This window comes from Propithecus coquereli, unplaced genomic scaffold (assembly GCF_000956105.1).
Source record: "Propithecus coquereli isolate 6110/MARCELLA unplaced genomic scaffold, Pcoq_1.0 Scaffold619, whole genome shotgun sequence".
NCBI lineage: Eukaryota > Metazoa > Chordata > Mammalia > Primates > Indriidae > Propithecus > Propithecus coquereli.
Window position 1 is genome coordinate 663,922 of NW_012152163.1, and position 18,589 is coordinate 682,510.

An 18,589-nucleotide genomic window follows, 5' to 3' on the forward strand; every position below is an offset into this window, starting at 1 on the left:
GCTGGCTAATTTTTTTTTTTCTTATGTAGAGATGGAGTCTTGCTAGGCTGCCCAGGCTGGTCTCAAACTCCTGGCCTCAAGTAGATCCTCCCATCTCAGCCTCCCAAAGTGCTGAGATTACAGGTATGAGCCACTGCACCTGGCCCCCAGTACAATGTTGAATTGGAGTGATAAGGGACATCCTTGCCTTGCCCTGATCTCAGAAGGAAGCATCTAGTCTTTACTGTTACGTATGATGTTAACTATAAGGTTTTAGGTAGTCACTCTTTATCAAGCTGAGGAAGTTACCATCTATTCCTAGCTTGCTGAGAGTTTTTATCATGGATGAATGTTGAATTTTGTCAAAAAGAAATTTTGGGCACTCCAGCCTGGGTGACAGAGCAAAGACCCTGTCTCAAAACAAAACAAAAACAAAAACCCAAAAAACCTAAAACAAGAAAACCACACAAAGTTGTGAGATGAAAGAGACCTTGTTTCCTCATGTCAGGCCTGAGCCATGATAGAACCTACCTTAGAATTTAAATTACAGACCAGTAACTGACTTTTTCCTCAAACCAGTTAGATGAAAAGATGAAATCCTGTGACTTGCTAACAGAATCCTGCCTACCTAATTCATGCGTACAGCAGATGGCCCAGAATAAGTAATCGCTGAACTGGCGTGGCCCCTCCTGGCCAGCGGTCAGGACTGCCCCACGGTTCCGCAGCAGAGAGCGACCTTCCCCATCCCTCCCCACCCCCAGCTTCCCACTGAGGAACACAGGCGGCCACAGGCAGCTCGGGCGATACTTGGTATACATCATACATTTATTAGTGAATATCCCTCTGAAATCAGCAACAATATTAAAAAAAATAATGATTGCACTACTTGGTCAAGCAGAACTAGCAACTTTCATTTTAAAAAAAGTACAAATCTGTTAAAAATTTCAATCAGTATACACATATATATAATACAACATACTAGTTATGTTAAATGCTACAAACCAATGTGAATCCAATGGAATGGAAAAAACCACACATTTAAGCTTTAAGAACCATTTTTTTCTCTATATATTAGCATTTTCTCAAATACATACATGGGAAAAATGAGGTAACTGTAAAATGTGCAAGGAACAAGGCCCCCCAAATTACATGTATTTATATATATATGTAATTTTATATATATACATATACATATACATATATATATATATATATATATATATATATAAAACCTTTCTAACACAGAATACAGGTGCTGGGCCCAGCCAGGGCTGGGGGAAGGTGCCCACTGTCATGCCCTAGGCCAGAAGTTGGTAAATAAAAGAGTAAACAATGACAAGCCCCCACCACAGTAAATCATTGGTAACATGGCATCTATAGCAAGGTCGGCAAATCACAAACATCCTAAGTAATTGTTTTATAAACCTTTTTTTAATAATGGTGTTTTTTTCTTTTAAAGTTATGTTTTCCCCCCAACAGCTGCATGTTGGAATCACTGCTGCAGCCAACACACAGCCTGTGAGCCTGTTTCTGCCTGCCCAAGGAACCGTAAGGGTTTTGAAAACCTTTTGCTAGGGTTGGGAAGGGTGGGGGTTAGAGAGGGTGGTTCTCTGTGTAAAACACACGGGTTTTCAACACTGCTATAAATATAGAAACGTCACCTGGAGTTATATACAGTAAGACTTTGGGTTCTCCGTGGGGTGGGACCAGGCTGATGGGCCCCATGGGAAGCGAGGGCGGGAGGCGGGAGCCAGGGCTGCTGCGGGGAGAACGAGGGTGGTTGGAGCATCCCTGAGGCAGCAGGCGCCAGGGGCTGCCTGCTAGGATGTGCCGCCCCACACGCGGTTCGTTCAGGGCAGCAACCCCAGCTAGGGGTAGGAAGGGAAAAGAATGGGACCAGGGAAGGAGGGTAGGGAGCTCAGCCAGACCCTACAGGGGCCTCCTCCAGACCTCAGAGGGCAGGGACCAGGCTGGGAGGGACCCCTGCAGATGGGAGTCCACACCCGCCCTGGTGCTCATACTCCTGGGACTTCCTTGGAGGAGACTCACCCAGGCAGGTGGGAGCCGGGCCCTGGCTGGAGAGGGAGAAATGCCCTGAAAACGTGCGGTCCCGGTGGGCTCTGGGGAGGTGTGCAGTACAGTGCATGGCAGTTATCAGCTGAGCACAGACCCCTCAACCCTGCCCGAGACCGCCAGCCGCCTGGCCCCGCCCAGCGCCAGCCACACACGTGCATGCAGACCCGGCGGCTGGACTGGACACTCTCTGCCCCCTGGGCACTCAGTCCTGGTTGGTCCCTAACCCTAACCCCATTAAACCAAAAGAAAAAAAAAATGTCGTTAAGTATCCACATCCCCAAATCCTACACTCAATTTTAGGCCAAATGAATAAACAAAAACTGCTGCTCCTCACATTCATGCAAAACGACAGAGAGGGGAGAAAATCAAGCATGGGTCTGTCCCCTCACTGGTGATGGGGCAGCCACCAAGAACACAGAGGCTCAGCTTTCCCCAGGCTCCCTAAGGATACATGTGCCTCAGCTCGGGGCTGGTCTCCCATGTGCTCAAGAGGCCCGGCGGGGGTGCCGTCCAGCGTGGGGGTGGGGCTAGAACGTTGTGCCTGGGGTGAGGGTCCTCTAGGAAGCCAGACCCACCCCTCACAGCAGCCTCGGCAGAGGTGGCTGCCTGAATCTGTCTGCTCAAGGCGGGAGGACTCAGCCCCGGGGCTCAGGGAATGGCCTCATGACACTGTCCACGCACCTGGCAGTGCCACTTGAGCACAGGGCATGCCATTTCAGTGCAAGAGACCAGATGACCCAGGATGGCGCCCCCTCTGCCCGTCCTGGGGCCAAGGATCTCCGCCAGCCACCCTGGCGCAATGGACCCCTGGCTCGCAGTGCCGGGAGAAAAAGGAGAGGGCCCTCAAGGCAAACAGGAGGGGGACCAAATTCGGGACACTCAGGCAGCTCCGCGGCGGGCGGGCAGGCAGGCAGATCGGGCAAGGAGTCTTTGGAGCTTGGCAAATGCAGGGACTTATTGCAGGGGCTTCTCACGGGGCTGACCCTGGCGCCAGCTCTGGAGATGCAGCTGGGACGACGGGGCAAGCCTGGATCACTCCCTCCCCATCCTCCCTGCCCCGCCCCCAAGTTTCCAGAGCTTCGGGCAGGGTTCTCCTGGGCAGCTATGGGGCCTCACTCAGCCTCTCTGGGCACCTCAGAGGCGTCGGCCCGGCAAATGGGACACGTCCGGTTAGCCTAGGGGGAGAGCACACATCAGCTTCACCCTCACCTGGCCCCCACCCCACTCTCGTCTGTCCAGCTGCCTGGCGAGACGTGGCCCTCCGGAGCCAGAACTTCTGGATGATGATAGCGATGAGGAGGGAAAGCCTGCAGACCTGCGCACCCCCACCCGCCCTGGGAGAGCACAGGGAACACCCGGGAGCCACCCCAGGCTGGTTACCTTCAACCACTTGTCGACACACTTGGTGTGGAACTCGTGGCTGCAGGGGAGGACTCGGAGCAGCTGCCGCGCCTCGAAGTCACTGAAGCAGACCACACACCTGGGGAGGGGTACAGAGCGTCACCTCCACGTGGATGGCCAAGGAGGGCAGGCGCGTCACAGAGTGTGATCTCCCCGAAGGTGGGGGTGTCCCACTGCAGCCCTGCCGTGTTCAGATGGCCGGAGATGGGTGTGGCACTCACAGCGTCTGCTCCGACTGATGGCTGTCCGGGTTAAAGCGGTACGACGGGAGCTGCTCTATGTCTGCTTTGGTGAGGCCTCGGGGCTTGGCATCTCCCAGGCGCTCGGCCAGGTTCAGGAGGGCCTAGAGATGGGCAGGAGGGGGCGGTCAGCAGCACCCAGGGCTGCAGGTCTCCCAAGCCGGCCCCTCAGCACGGAACCCACGGCACCTCATAGTTCTCCATCTCCACGTCATCCACATCCAGATCCAGGCTGATGGTGGGCCCCATTGCTGTTGGTGACATCGGCAGCATCGAGCTAGAGAGACAGGTGTCGGGGCCCAGGGTCAAGGTCAGTAGGGGTGGGGCACAGAGCTGCCTCCCTGACTCCTCCATGCAAGCAAAGCCCAGAGCTCTACACAGCTCACGTCGGGGACCCTGGTGGTTTTTTTTTTTTAACAGTAGAAAGAACATAAAAATTTATTACATGCATATGGGCAGGAGTCACACAAAACATAAACTCCCGGACCCTGGTGTTTGTTCCAGGATGTTGTAGAGGGGCAGGGAGCCCAACTAGGGAGTGTGTGTGTGTGTGTGTGTCTGGCTTGGTGGGGGTGCCAGATGGTTTTGGAGGCCCTGGGGCCCCTGGAGCTGTGTTTGGGTCTAACCACTGGAGATAGGAAAACAGGGCATCGCGGCTCTGGGGCAGATGTGCTGGTACTTACAGGAAGTAGGGCAGGAAGCTGGGGTAATAAGGTGGTGGGGGTGGTGGTGGGGGCGGTGGGGGCAGCGGCTGTTGCAGGCGGTATCTCTGGGTACTCAGTCTCCGCGGCATCATGTGAGAATACGGCTGCGAGAGGGGGCCAGGTGGAGGTCAGCCCAGCGGGTCTGTCTCCCAATTAACTGCCCTAGAGCCTCGGTGGGCGTTGGGGGTGGTACTCACCACACCAAAGGACAGCTCCTGGTGCAGTGGATCGTGGGGCAGGTAGTGCAGGGGCACTGACGGGGACAGGGTGGGGCCAGGGGCAGAGGTGGAGTAGGTGAAGCTACCCAGGGGGTGCTGGTCCGCCCGCAGGTCCACGTCATTGTCGAGCCGCTGTAGGGGCTGGAAGAGGCAGGGACAGATCAGCCAGTCAGTGAGACAGGGAAGCCCCCACCATGCTAGCCCCTCTAGCCCCTCTAGCCTCAGACGCGCCCCCAGACTCACCATACGTGGGTGCTGGGTCTGCAGCGATACGAACTGCCCAAGAGGCGCCATGTGGGTGGGCTGGGGGGGTGGGGCCGGCGGTGGGGGGTGCAGGATGTAGTGGTCACTGGAGATGAGGTGGGGGTAGGCCTGGTAGGGCACAGGGAGCTGCTGCATGGTGCACGCCTGGATCAGCTGCCAAGAGACAAGGTGGGCAGGGGGTTGGGGGGAGCTAGAGAATGTTCTGGGCTCTGGGCCAGGCCTATGCTTGTGATGAGGGCCAGGGGCCATTCCATCCAGCAAAAGGTTCCAGTGCACACACATACCCACCAGCTCCAGGGCCTGCACAAGAAACCCTCTGGAAGTCCAATCCCTGCCCTAGGCCGTACAGGTAGTCGCTATACTCTTAAGGCCCTTAGCCTAAACTCCGTGCCTGTGCCACCCTGTAAGGCAGACGCTGCGGTGCAAAAAGGTCTGAGAACCCCGAAACACTCTATCACTGTATGTGAACACACGTACGATTTTCTGGGGAGGGTCATGGCCTGGAGGCCGGGCAGTACTCTGGCAGCCTGGACGGGCATCCTCAGCTCAGCCCAGTCCAGGGGCCTGTGTCTGCTGAGCTACCCTGCTGGGGTGGAGAGCTGGGGGCCTGTGCCTGGGGCTTGCAGTGGGGCAGAGTAAGAGGTGGAAACACTCACTCACCGGGGGCGGGAGGCAGCAGAGGGGGTAGTGCTGTCCACTGAACATCACGGAGCATGCTGGGAGCTGCTGGGCACTGCAGCCAGGGATGTGCTGGCCTGTAGGCAAGGGGAAGCCTTGGGTCGTCACTGTGGTGACTGTGTAGGACAGAGGGACAGGTCCCTGGTGCACCTGTGGGTGGAGAGAGAGCCAGGGAAGCGTAGGGAGAAAGCCTGGCCACGCAAGCTACTCTCAGGAGAAAAGCGCTGCTAGGGCCAGCTCCCTTCCCTTCTCCGGCAGGGGTCCTACCTAGGTACAGACCAGACTGTGCCCCTGCTCCAGGCCCCCCAGGGCAGACAGCGGCCTCTGGGAATCTGAGAGGGGCTTAGCTCTTCCAGTTATCCAGTGTGGCCCCAGGGAAGGTCCTCCCCCTTCTCTGGGCCTCAGTTTACCTACCTGTAAAACAGGGCTAATAATGCCTCCCTAGAACATGAAACAAGTTAAGCAAGGTGAAATTAGGCCTCTGCTGCCTGTGCTTCTCAGACTGGCCTTCCAGAGGGTTGAAGACAGCAGGGATGGGGCGGCGTTCTGCCTACCTGCTCGTGAAGATCAACCATGAACGGGCTCTGTTGGGTGGCTGGGTGCAGCATTCGGGGGCTCCCGCCGGCAGGAGCCGAGGCTCGGTGCTCCTCTACAGGGAGGTGTGGTGGTCGGGGCAGCGGCTGCTGGGAGGGTAAGCGCTCATGCTGGGCAGGCAGGCTGGCCAGGGGGCCCTCACGGCCGGGGCTGCACCACAGAGAGGAGGCCCTGATAGGACTGAGGGGGGCCACTCATTCACAGAGCAAGGACAAAAGCCAGGGTCACTACCGCCACTGAGGAGGAAAGCTAGCTCAGGGCCCCGTGCCCACCACCTCCCAGCCCCTGTGCCCCAGCCAAGCTGGCAGCCTGGCATCAGGACCGGGAGGCTCCTTCCTACCTTCCCCACAGCTGGCCAGGAGTGCTGCCAGGTCCTGCTGAAAATCGCCGATGACCCACAGGGGCAGAGGGTGGCCACCTAGTCACTGCCAGAGCCCATGGTTGCATCAGGTGGGTAGAGGGGTGGAGGGGCTGGGCCGGGGCTCACAACCCTAGGAGGCAAGTAGACAAAGAAACTGAGGCACAGAGAAGTCTAGTTGCTTTTCCATTAGGTGTTGGGGAGACAGAATCAAATCCCCACAGTGTGATTCCAGGGGCCGGTGATGTTCACCATGCCCTGTGCTAATGTGCGCTCTGGGTCGCGCCCTCCTCTGGGCACTGGGGTCCAGCGCTGACAGACCAGGAACAGGCTCGGCCTGCCAGGAGCCTAGACCTCAGTCTCCTGCTCCGTGAAGTGGGATCAAGCCCCCTCAGAGCTGCAGTGAGTCCAGAGAGCTGGCCAGCATGCTTCCAGACCAGCCGGCTCCCATAAAGCTCTTGCTGGGTGGGGTCTCCCGGGCACCATGTCTTGGGGGCAGGGGCCTTCCTCTGCCTTATGCCAGGGGTGGGGGTTCCTGGGGAGACTCTAGCTTCCTCCCTTTCATCTGGTTGGCTTAGGAAGGATTCCAAACAGGCCTGAGACCCAGTTTTCCTCCCACGATTGCCAGGTAAGAGGTTCTAACCTGGTTCCTGCCCTCAGGGCTTCCAGTCCAAGGCAAGACAGTATTCTTTCTTTAACCTGTTCCCACAGTGCCTACTCTAGTGTGACTTCACCTACTCTTCAAGGAAGGTATTGTTAGCTCATTTTATAGAGACAGCTGAGCCTCAGCGAAAGGAAGAGACTTGCCCAAGGCCCCACAGTAAGTGTCAAAGCTGGGAGCTGGGCCAACTACAGCTTCTCCGTGTACCCTGCCGCCAACAGGGAGGACCAGCCCAAGCCTTCCCAGGAGGTGATGAAGGAAGCCAGTCACGGGTAGACTGCAGTCTGGCACACAGCCAGGCCCTTGCTCTGGGGGCCCAACCCAGCCCACAAAGTAGGAGGTGGGGCCTGCTGAGAAAAAAGGGGAAGCAAGAACCTAAGAGGGGAAGCTGAGTAGGAATGGGCCGGGGCAGGGTCACCTCCCTCAGGTTAGAGCGGAGGGGCCGGGCGGTGGAAGTTGGGGCGACCTGGCTGCACCCTAGGCTTCCATTCATTATCGCCAGAGGTTGGGATGAGGGGTGGCAGGGAAAGCTCTGGAACCTGTCAGACCCCGCACAGTTGAAGGGCGCATCAAACAGAACCAGCCCTTTGCTGCTCCTGCCACAGGGAGGGCCCCTCCGCCGCGTCTCCATCTAACAAAACTCCTTTACATCTCGATACCCAGCTCTCAGTGTCACCTCCCTGTCGACACAGCAAGTGTGACCACGAGCAAGTGTGACCGGCAGCTCACACTTGTTCCTCCCTGCCGACAGCAGCGAGAACCATTTCTTCTGTGCAGGGCTACGAGCTTGGGTCCTACTGCTCAAAAGGAGCCCGCACGGGAGGATCCTCCACGCTTTTTAGGACGGCGCCAGGCCAAGACCACAGAGGTGCGAGGTGTAAGAGCTGGAATTCACACTTCTCCCTCTGAACTCCAGGGCCCAGTGACCACCTTGTGTCCAGCACAGGGCAGGCCTGACGTGGTAATTGTGCCCTGAAGAGAGCCGATCATATAGGTCAAAGGCCACAGAGGCTGGCAGCAACGACGTTACTGCCAATGATTAGGAAGATTACTAAAAAGACCTGGTCTCTTGTGAGAGGGGAAAAAGTGGAAAATCTGGTCCTGATGGGCTTTATTTCTGCTTGGCCCCCTCGCCTGGAGCAAGAGCTCTCTCTCCAGGTCATTCCAGGTCTCTCTGCCCGCTGACCATAGGTGACCGAGTCTGTGCTCCCTGGCATGGGCCAAGCGCACATCCTCACACACAGCCTACCTAAATCCTGCTGACAATCCAAGCAAGCAGGCAGGGCCAAGGGACTCGGAGGGAATCCCCAAATAACTGAAACACACTCCTGGCCCACCCCAGACCTGCTGGCCCGGAAGCTTTGGAGGGTTGGGGAACAAGGGCACTTAGGTTTTTAACAAATTCCCCAAAACTCTCTATAGCACAGCTGGGTTGGGAATCTCTGCCCAGCTAACCTCAGAGATCCTGGGAACCCACAGTTCTGCTGATGAGGAACACTAACAGTGGTAACTACGATATTTCCCAAGTGCCGGGTTGGAAGTCTTCCTGGCAAGGAAGTTCTTCCCTTGGAGGGAAGAACACAGAGGCACAGAGGTGAGGTCCAAGGCCAGTCAGCTGGAACTGAGTGCACTGGGACATGACCCAGGCAGTGTGACCATAAAGCACCCACGATTAATCACCGAGCCAGTGGCCTCAATTGCTCCTCTTGTGCCAGGCTGTCTTGCTGATGGCTAGGCAGTGCCAAGGCTCGAGGGATTCCCACAGAGGCCCAGGCCTATGGGAATCTGCTCTGTGGCCAGCTCCCTACAAGGGCACCCATTCCTCAAGGAAGGGAAGATGGTAAGGAGCTGAGAAACCAAACCGGCAGAAAGAAGGGCCTCCAGCCATGGGTGACAGTGCCAACCCTCAGTCTCACACATGACACCCCTGACTTCTGGCCAGAGTCTTGGCTGAAGGCCTTGTACACACGGTTTCCCCTCTCTGATCTTCAGCTTCCCCATCTTTAAAATGGGAACAGTCCAATAACCACCTCCCAGTGCAACGTCGTGGACTGCTCCAAGACAACAGCAGAAGCAATTTATAAAGTTTGAACTCAGCTTGGGTGTGAATGATCATTATTAGAAAATATGATATACTGATCTCCATCCCCAACCCCCCAGCAGAAAAAGGGTGCCATTTCAAGCTCTGCAGGGGGCAGCAGGGAAATATGCTGCCACAGGGGAATACCCAGGTTGAGAAGGGAGTGGTTCTTGGTTCTTTAAGTCCTACCAGGAACAGAGGGAGCACACCCACTTCACAGTTGAGAAAACTGAGGCCCCGACTAAGGAAGTAACTTGCTCTAGGCCACAAATTCAGAAAGGAACAGAATTGGACCCAGCTTGCCCCCTAGGTCCAGACTCCCCCACCTCCAACTCATTGGCACTAGTAGTGTGAGGAAATCACCTAATCTCAAATCTGTATTCTAAGCCATAAAGGAGGTTGGGAGAGCATTTGCTTTCAGACACCCGTGATTAGCTCTGTTGTGGAAAGAAGTGATTGAGGCCCAGAGTAGGCGCTAGCAATTTGCTCAAGGTCAAACAGCAAGGGCGGACAGGTGCCCACCCCCTAACTGCTCTGCCTTTCCATACCTCCTCTGTACTGTGCGGTCCGTGAGGTGGGTGTAAAGGGGTCTTGAGAGTCCCGTCTGTAAAGTCTGATCTTGCCTGGAACCAGGCACCGTACTTTGCAGCCCCCCATCTCTAGCCAACTTCTTAAATCCAGTGCCCCAAGTAGCTGCCCTGATCCTGGTCTAGGGAGCCCCTCACATGTCGTTTGGGATCGTGGTCTGTTTGCAGGAAGAAGCATTTCCTTTTGGAGATAAGCAAAGTCAGACCCTAGGAGCATGAGTAGATTCAGGCAGGAAAAGAAGTCCTTCTGCCCTGCCCCTCCCACCCCAAGAGTCGGGCCCAGCCAAAAGAGCTCTCCACCGTGTGGTGCCTGGAGGCCACTGAGGGCTGAACCACCATACGTGGAGCGTGGAGTCCTCGGCCAGCCCGGACTCCCTGGGTTACCTTGGTCAAGGAAATCCCTTCACTTCTATGAGCCTCAGTTGCCACAACTGTAAATTGGGGGTGGAAATTTCTCCTTCAGAGCGCCCAAATAAAACCAGAAGAGACAAGAAGAAACCAAGGGGTCACATTAGAGGGGGAGGAAACCACTGTCCCTGAGGGGCAGGTCCCTACCCAAAGCGGGCCAGGAGCAGATTGTGGGGCTACAGGATGTTTCCTCAGTCACCCCTCCCTGGGTATGGGTCTGGGGAGTCCGAGGCGCGGACACCCTAGCCGAGAGGGGCCTCCCTAGTCCCCCTCCCATTCCTTTGTGCCGCGCTTGGAGGGACATTGGGGGCGGGAGGCCAGATTGCAGCGCCGCGGCCAGAGCGCTGTGACTTTAAGAGCCGAGGATCCCGGACCATGTGCTCGGCGTGAGACAAAAGCAACAACAAAGGAAGTGGCGGCCGCAGGGGGAGGGGGCGGCTCCTTCCTCTCCAACCGCAGCGCTCAGCCTCCGGAGAGGGAAGACCCAGCCTGGCCTGGGGGGCCTTGGGGAGGGGTCCCTGATACCAGGGGTTTCACCACCCCTAGTCCAGGTGACCGCCCGTGATTAACCCCTGCGGAGCCAGCTAGATTACGGCCCCCATTCCCCGGGGAGGGGAACAAGAGTTTCAGGGGGGCGGGAATCGGGAGTTGGGGGCCCTGGCCCCGACTCACCTTTGGCCGCCCGGCCACACGTTGACTCCTTTGTTCCCGATCTAGGCCCGCCAAGGTGGCCAGGGGGGCGGGGGAGGGGGCTGCCTGGACCCTTTAAGAGCCCCCGCCCTGCGGAACAGTGTGCTCCCCTCCCCACCCCCCGGTCCGAGAGCAGCCCGGCTCCTTCCGGGGCCCTCTCTCTTTGTTGTCCGCCCGACAGCGTCTGCCTCGCGAGGCCCACGCGCGGTCAGCCTCTCTATGCCCAGGCCCTCCGGCAGCGAGAGGCAACGCAGGACGCTGCTGGGTTTGCGCGGCTGCTGGCGGCTGGCCCTTTAAGAACTGTCCGCGGCGGCAGCAGAATATAACAAACCCCACATTTGATTCACAACATTCGGAGCGGCGGAGTCGCGCGCCAGGAGGGAGGGGGGCCCGCGGGGGCGCGCCCAGAGGCTCCAGGAAACAGTAGCCGCCTGCTAGCCCGCGGCGGCCCCGCCCCGCGCAGGCTCCGAGAGCCAATCACTCGCCTCTTCCAAGCACGTGACTGGTGGGCCGCCATCTTGAGAGACAGATTTTTTTTTTTTAAAACCTCCTCTTCCCTCCCACCTTCGCACTTAAAGTGACCGCAACAATAATCAAGGCAAGGGGCGGGGCAACATGGCCCGACCTAAAGATGAGGAAACCCTGGGGTGGGCACGACCGATCGGCTGCGACTAGACTATGCTATGCAAACTTGCGAACTACTCGCGCCTCTGGGGCTCAGTTTCCCTGCCAGAGAAATGGATCTCGCTGGGAGAGCCGCAGCACGGACTCACTGTGTCATAGTCCCCTCCTCGGGGACCCAGCGCCGCCTGGGACACTGAAGTGCAATAGAACTGACCTTCGACAGGGCGGGAGCAGCCTCGCAAGTCGGCCCAAGTGGTTAGGATGGCCCCAACAGCCCTGGGCCGGCAACTTTCCCAGAGATGACGTCACCCCAGAGCTGCAGCACCGCGATGACATCATGGCCTGGCCGCCCCTTATCTCTTTGTTTATACTATACGGCGTCTTTAAAAAGCTGGGACGGCCTGGATTGCCCAACAGACCAATGGCAGGTGACCCATGCAAACGAGCTGACGCCTGCCGGGCAGTAGGATTGGTCCGACGCGCGCTGACGACACAGAGACATTTAACCGCCCCGCCCCCTGCATGACCGGGGGGAAAGGGGCGGGGAACAGATTATAGTTTAAGGCAAAATTGCAGACGTTGGGTGCTCTCCGTGCTCAAGGCTGGGCCTGGGAGAGTTAGGTGTCCTCGCAGAGAGCTCCCTTTCCAGAGGAATTGGTGAACTAAACCCAATGAAGCCTCTATATTTTAGTTTTATATTCCTCCCAGCAGCTATGAAACACAGGGATTACCACAGCCAGTCTATTTTACAGATGGGGAAAGTGAAGGCCTTCACTCACCCCAGATCACACAGCTAGGAAGTGTGGCGGAGCTGGAATTTGAACCCAAGCCAAAGCCTTGTTCTCCTTTGCCTTGGTGCCTCCCTAGGCAGACATTGTACAGAGTGAAGTATTATCCAGTGAACTGAGTATTATATAAGCAAAAAAATCAGTAATACCCTGAATATCCAAGAGCTGGATAGAGGCCTAATAAAGAATGGTGGGTGTATCCATATAACTAATAACTGGACTCCTGTGCAGCTACCACAAAGAGACACCTGGAGGTGACATGGGGCTATCTCCAAGACAGCTGTAACAAAAGTCACCAATGCATAATGTTAACATCTGTTAAACCTGTATGGTGAACTACCAGGGCAAGGGTGAGGGGTTCATTTTCTATGCTTGTTCGACATATTTAATAATCCCAAATTTAAAAATAAAATTGAAACCAAGATGCTGAACAGGTATAACAGTATGTATCAGGTTCTTTGTTTGTTTTAATTGGGCATATACCACATTTGCATATAATATTTCTGGAAGGATATAGAGGAAACTGATTAACAATTGTCCTCAGGGAGCACTGAAAAGGAGAACTGAGTCAGGAGGATAGACTATTGTATATGATATTGTACATTTGCTTTTTTTTTTTTTTTTTTTTGAGACAGAGTCTCGCTCTGTTTCTCAAGCTAGAGTGTGGTGCGTGGCGTCAGCCTAGCTCACAGCAAGCTCAAACTCCTGGGCTCAAGCAATCCTCCTGCCTCAGCCTCCTAAGTAGCTGGGACTACAGGCGTGCGCCACCGTGCCCGGCTAATTTTTTGTATTTTTAGTAGAGACGGGGTCTCACTCTTGCTCAAGATGGTCTCGAACTCCTGAGCTCAAGGGATCCTCCTGCCTCGGCCTCCCATAGTGCTAGGATTACAGGTGTGAGCCACCGGGCCCAGCCCATTTGCTTTTTCAAAAGTCCTATGCAGTATAACCTATTGAAAAATTTACAGAAAATAATTATCAAAGAGTAGACTTTAAGTCTTTTAAGCCATAAAAACTTTTGTTACCTTAGAGTCAGAAATCCCCCTTCAGAAAAGGTATCCAGTGGAAACCACCCAGAAGGAAGTTTGGGGAACAGACATGCTTATGGCAATGTTTAGACCCAAAACAACCAGTATCACTGTGGATGTGACATACCAGCAACACAATGACTGAGGATGTACCTAGTGGGCTGTCTGCAGATCTCTAAGCAACACAAGATCAGGTACATGATGCAGTGCTACAGATGTTACCTGGAATGCCAAACTCTCTCCATCACAGTTCAAACTATGTGTGCATGAGAATAATTGTGAATATACAAAGTGATGTCTTCTTCAATCGGTTCATTATCAAGTCTTCCTTCACCTCCTATGGCTTTCAACCTTTTATTTTCCCTGCCATGTAAAAGCAATTAGAAAACCCCACATTCAAAGGTACCTTTGCAAGATTATCCCTGCCTCCTTTATAAGGATAGAGCCTACAGTGGCTCCCTGCCAAATGCATGTAGGCCTGGCCTTGGGGGCTGCACTTAACAAGCTCTCCCTGCCCAAATCGTTAGGGCTCACCTCTCCCTATCCCCTCTCCCACAATCATGGTGGTGCTCCCTCTGGTGTTCCCCATCTGCCACCTTCCTGCCTTTGCTCAGCCCGGACGGTCTGCCTGGGATGCCCTGTGTCTTCCTTTCTACCAACCCATTTTCTGCTGTTTGAGGCTCTCCTCCCATCTCACCTCTTACAGGAAGCTGTTTGTGATGTCTCCAGCTTGTACTGAACTTCTCCATCTCTGAATACAGGGCTATATGCACCCTGACCTTCACCTCATGCTATTTAATGTGTACACAGCTCTGTCACGATCACTGCGTGTCTCATTCAATAAACCCCTTCCTGGCTGAAGGGATTCAACGTTTTTAAGTGCACTGATGACCAGGCTTCACTGAAGTCAGACGTCACAGGGGTACTCCAGCCTCACTTTATGGATGAGTATCTGAGGCTCGAAGAGGTGAAGTGACTTGTCCAAGGCCACATAGTGAGAATACCTTTGCCACCCCCATCCTTGGAAAGCAACCCTCTAGTCACAATCTAGTCATGTACTTTTAAGCCACCAAGCCTCTGACTCTGCCATTCTCTCTGCCTAATATGTCCTCAACATCCCCAACTCACCTCTGGCAAAAATCCTGCTCAAATTTTGGGGCTAACTCAAAAACCGCCCACTTTGAGCATTCCCCCTTCCCTGACCTGTCAGCTTGCTCTGGCGTCCTCAGTGCGGTAGGATTATTGTCACACTGCACCATGACAGCAGCAGGCTATCCCCATGGGACTGCTACCCCTCCTCCCAGCTCCAGGGCCTGGTGTATCCCGGATGGCAGATACCCAGGGAAGGGCCTCTGGGCTTGCCCCTGATCCTACAGGGCCGAGCAATCCCTGCCCTGTCTTGTCTCAGGCATGACCCTCTTATTGATTCCCCTGGGCCTGGGCCTGGGCCTGGCCCCAGGAAGCCCTCAGTAAATCCCCACAGTCCCCTGGGGTTTCCCCCAGGCCAGAGGCCAATTACAACCTCTCCCCCTCACCTGAAAGGCCTTTGTGGGCACATGCGAAAACACTCTGGAGCAAGTGGGAAGGGACACAATTTTCCTGGATTTTCCAATTTTTCAAGAGAAGCCATAAATCTGAATGTGTCTTTGAATCTCTCCTCAGGTTCATGGTAAGTCTTACGCTTTGGAGCCCCTGTGTGGGGATATGGCCTGCATACCTACTGTGTGCCTCATTCCCATCCCTCCCCTCAAAGGCACATACTGTTTACTTTCATCTTACAGAGAGGAAAGTGGTTCAGAGTCAGGAAGTGGCTCCCCTCACCACAGAACGTGGAAGTGTGGCCCTGTGGGCTCCAGAAATCACAAGTGGGGTGGCCCACCTCTGCTCTGCCACCTGTTGTGATGTTCTGTGAAGAAATGGGGGTCCTAGGGTCTCCTCTAAGTCTGGGTAAGTCCCACTCTGATCATCCTCTCACAGTGACGTAAGAGCTAGAGCCCAGTGTTGCCCCATTTCACAGATAAGATGAGAGGTGATAAACTCCCCCAGGGTCACACAGCCATCGAGAGGCAAACCTGGGGTCACATTCTAATCTCACATTGTTTGGTCTGTGCAATGCAAATGCCAACACAGGAGCCCCCATAAGCAAATCAATAATCAGAAACACAAAAGTCCCAGGGCAAAAGGACACCACAGAGGCTCGGGGACTAGTAGGTGGCTCCAGATCACACAGAGTGGGTGACAGCCAGAGAGGGATTCCAAGCACTTGATGCTACATTCCAGCTTCCTCCCCCAGGCCTCCTCTGCAGATGGGAGGGACTTGGGCAGCTGAGGGGGAAGAGGAGGGTGTGGTCATCGTTTCCTGCTGGGGCCTTGCCCAGCCACGGTTCCCTCCTACCCAACAGCCTGGACAACTTGCTGCTCCCTCTCTCAGGGTCAGAAAGTACCCCACTCCTTTCTTCCAAAGCCCCTTAAACCCTCCTCCAAAGAGGAGGGTCCTGTAACCTTCCCAGGATGGAGCTGGGGAACACCGAGATTGAGGGACCACCCAGGGACACACAGCCCAGCCTGGTAGAGCCAGCTCAGGCCTCAGACCTCCCAGATACCACAGAGCATCAGACCCCAGCCAAAAGCCTCACACACCAGGGTGGAGACAGTCCCTGCCAAGTCCTGTCCACTCAGGGCAGGCCTCAACACACCTGAGCCCCCAACCCCCAGCTTTGGCTCCCCTAAAAAGAAGTGGCTGCGTTTGTGCAGATGAGCGCGAGGGCAGGCTGTCTGTAGAGGTGTCCTGGTCTGGGGCCCGTGTCTACAGCACTCCGGCTCCAGCTTTGAGGCCGTCGGTAAGTTATTTGGCTTCTCTTCTCCTCAGTCTCGCCTCTGTAAAATTAGGCCAATGACAATAACTAGTGACGGATGACATTTACTGAGCTCTTAGTCCGTGCCCAGCACCGCTGTTTATCTCCTATAGGCTACTGAGGGGACAGGACTACACTGACGGTGAAATACAGAGCCTCCAAAGTCAGCCTGCTCTGCCTCTCAGTAGCTCTGTGACCTTGAGGCAGCCACTAACCTCTGTGAGGCTGTTTGTCCAGGTGAAATACCGGGCTGAGAGCACCTACCTACCTCGGCGAGTCAACGGTGGGTCTCACTGTGTGTGCCTCTCGGGCTGTACCTGCTCCACTTCCGGGGTCTGGGTCTGCACTTGCATGTGTGAGCTTTGTGGGTGTGGCCTGGAGGAGGTCCCCTTTCTGACCCCCTGCCCCGCCCCCGCAGCTCCCACCACTGGAACCTCCGGGGTCTGCAAAGCGAGGAAGAACCACAGCATATTGTCCGGAGAAGAAAACCGGGGGCTGCGGGAGTGCGGTGCCTGGCAGACCCAGGGAGATGAGCCCAACCGAATTCCCCATTTTTCTTCCATCTTAAGCATCCTCCCCTGCCCCCAGATTCCCGCGCCCCCCACCCCCGCACCAGCTCGACTACAGCTTGGTGGCTCCCAGGCAGCGGAAGCTGTGTGACCTTGGGCAAGACACAGATCCTCCCTGGACCCCTCGGCGTTCCGACAACCAGAACACAGTAACGACCGCGCCGGGGTGCAGGGGGGCTGTTCCCTAGACCCGCAGCCGCTCCGGGGCAGGGCCGGGGCCCTCTGGCTCCCCAGCGGCTGGCAGAGGGCGACGGCAAAATGTTTGGGACTGACATGACGAGGCCAAGAACTGCAGCGCAGCTCCGGCTCTCGGTCCCGGATGCCTGGGTCCCAGTTAAGCCGCGACCCGCCGAGGCTTCGAGCGCAGCGTGCGCGGAGCACGCTGGAACTTGTAGTTCCCGGGCTCACGCACTGGGGCACTTGGACTAGCGACCGGCAGGAGAGCGGCGCGGCTCCGGTCCCCGGACCCGGGACAGCGAGCTCCGGCCATGCGGGCGCAGGCAGAGGCCTTGCGGAAGCCCCGACGCTCCTCTGCCGGCCCGCGGCCGCCCCGTCGCTGCGTCCTCGGCGGCACGGGCTGGGGCGCTCGGCGCAGGGGCCGGGCCGGGCGTTACCTGGGGCCGCGGCGGGGCTCCACCCCCAGCCGGCGGCCGGCGCGTCGGTCCAGCTGCAGCCCGGGGTCCCGGTCCGCTGCGGCCCGCGCGCCGCCTGCCGCGGCCCCTCCGGCCCTGCGGAGTGGAACCGTCCGCGGACTTCACCACCTGGCGCGCGCGGGCCCGCGCCGCTGCGCAGCTTCGGCCCCCACCCGGCTCCGCGCGAATGGAACCGCCCGGACTGCACTAAGCTCCCGCGTGGGGGTGGCAGGAGGGACGGGGTGGGACGTCTTTTGGCAACGCCCACCCGGCGTCGGGCCGCAAAGGGCGCGCAAGGGCAGAACGCCCCGGTCCCGGCGTCCCCGCCGCCCGCTTACAGCGTCCGCAGCCTCGGATGAGCGGCTGACTCAGTTTCCTCGTCTGTGAAATGGGGAAAATAATACGACTCCTTGGTCGTTCGAAGAATCTTCGCTTCCCAGAGAGTTTGTTCTCCTCCCCCAGCCTCGGATAGATGCACAAAGAACTGGCTCTGGGATCAGCAGCTCTTGGTTCTCCCCTTTGGGCCATTCTCTGAGCCTCAGTTTTCTCGTCTGCGAAATGGAAGCGATGATACCTTCTCCAGGTGGAGGTTGGGCGACTCCAGCGACAAGAAGCGAGGCGGCCGGCCGAGACATTGGGAGGCATTACTTCCTCCGCACCTGTGGGCCCTCGCTAGAGCCAGCCGGGTACCTGCTCAGGCCGGGTCCCAGCGGGGAGCCCCGCCGCCCCCATCCCTGGGCTTCTGAGGCAGCGAGGGCTGCAACGTCAGCGGGCCCTGCGGACCACGCCTCCCAGAGACTGTCCCACGAGGCCCTCTTCTCAGCCCGGGGTTTAGCTCCTCTGCGGAGGGCTGATGAGACAGTTGAACAGATGACTGGAGACCGACTTAGTTTTTAAAGCTTCCATTTGTTGGCAGAACAGCCACCTGGAAGGGGCGCGTTAGAGGGAATGTGTGCTCTGGAAGGGGTCTGTGGGGCGGGAACGGGGAGAATTAGGTTTCATGGGTCCCCAAGTTCTTTCCAGGGCAGGAGGCTGTGAGTCTGTGACACCAGAGGGCTGTTCCCAGGCTGGTCCTTGGTAAAACAGCAGTGAAGAGACTGCAGCCTGCAAAGTGCGACGTGGAGGTCTGGCTGGGAAGTCGAGGCATAGTCACCAGAGA

At 56.6% G+C, this 18,589-nt stretch overlaps 1 protein-coding gene across 6 annotated transcripts; it reads right to left on the minus strand.

Annotated features, from left to right (window-relative positions):
- Window positions 1–1,201: 1,201 nt before the first annotated feature.
- On the minus strand, window positions 1,202–16,521 carry RNF44 (ring finger protein 44). 6 transcript variants are annotated; one of them, XM_012659498.1, is made up of 11 exons: window positions 10,920–10,999; window positions 6,494–6,644; window positions 6,114–6,333; window positions 5,542–5,709; window positions 4,861–5,034; window positions 4,597–4,758; window positions 4,379–4,503; window positions 3,885–3,972; window positions 3,678–3,799; window positions 3,436–3,535; window positions 1,202–3,230 (listed from the first exon to the last, which is right to left on the minus strand). In XM_012659498.1, the coding sequence occupies exons 2-11, from the start codon at window positions 6,598–6,600 to the stop codon at window positions 3,168–3,170; spliced, it is 1,329 nt and encodes a 442-aa protein (XP_012514952.1). In that variant the 5' UTR covers window positions 6,601–6,644; window positions 10,920–10,999; the 3' UTR covers window positions 1,202–3,167. The 6 variants fall into 6 exon arrangements, with proteins under 6 accessions (XP_012514952.1, XP_012514951.1, XP_012514950.1 ...); XM_012659497.1 differs by lacking the exon at window positions 10,920–10,999 and adding an exon at window positions 16,498–16,521 and having other exon boundaries at window positions 2,678–3,230; XM_012659496.1 differs by lacking the exon at window positions 10,920–10,999 and adding an exon at window positions 11,776–11,820 and having other exon boundaries at window positions 2,678–3,230.
- Window positions 16,522–18,589: the final 2,068 nt, after the last annotated feature.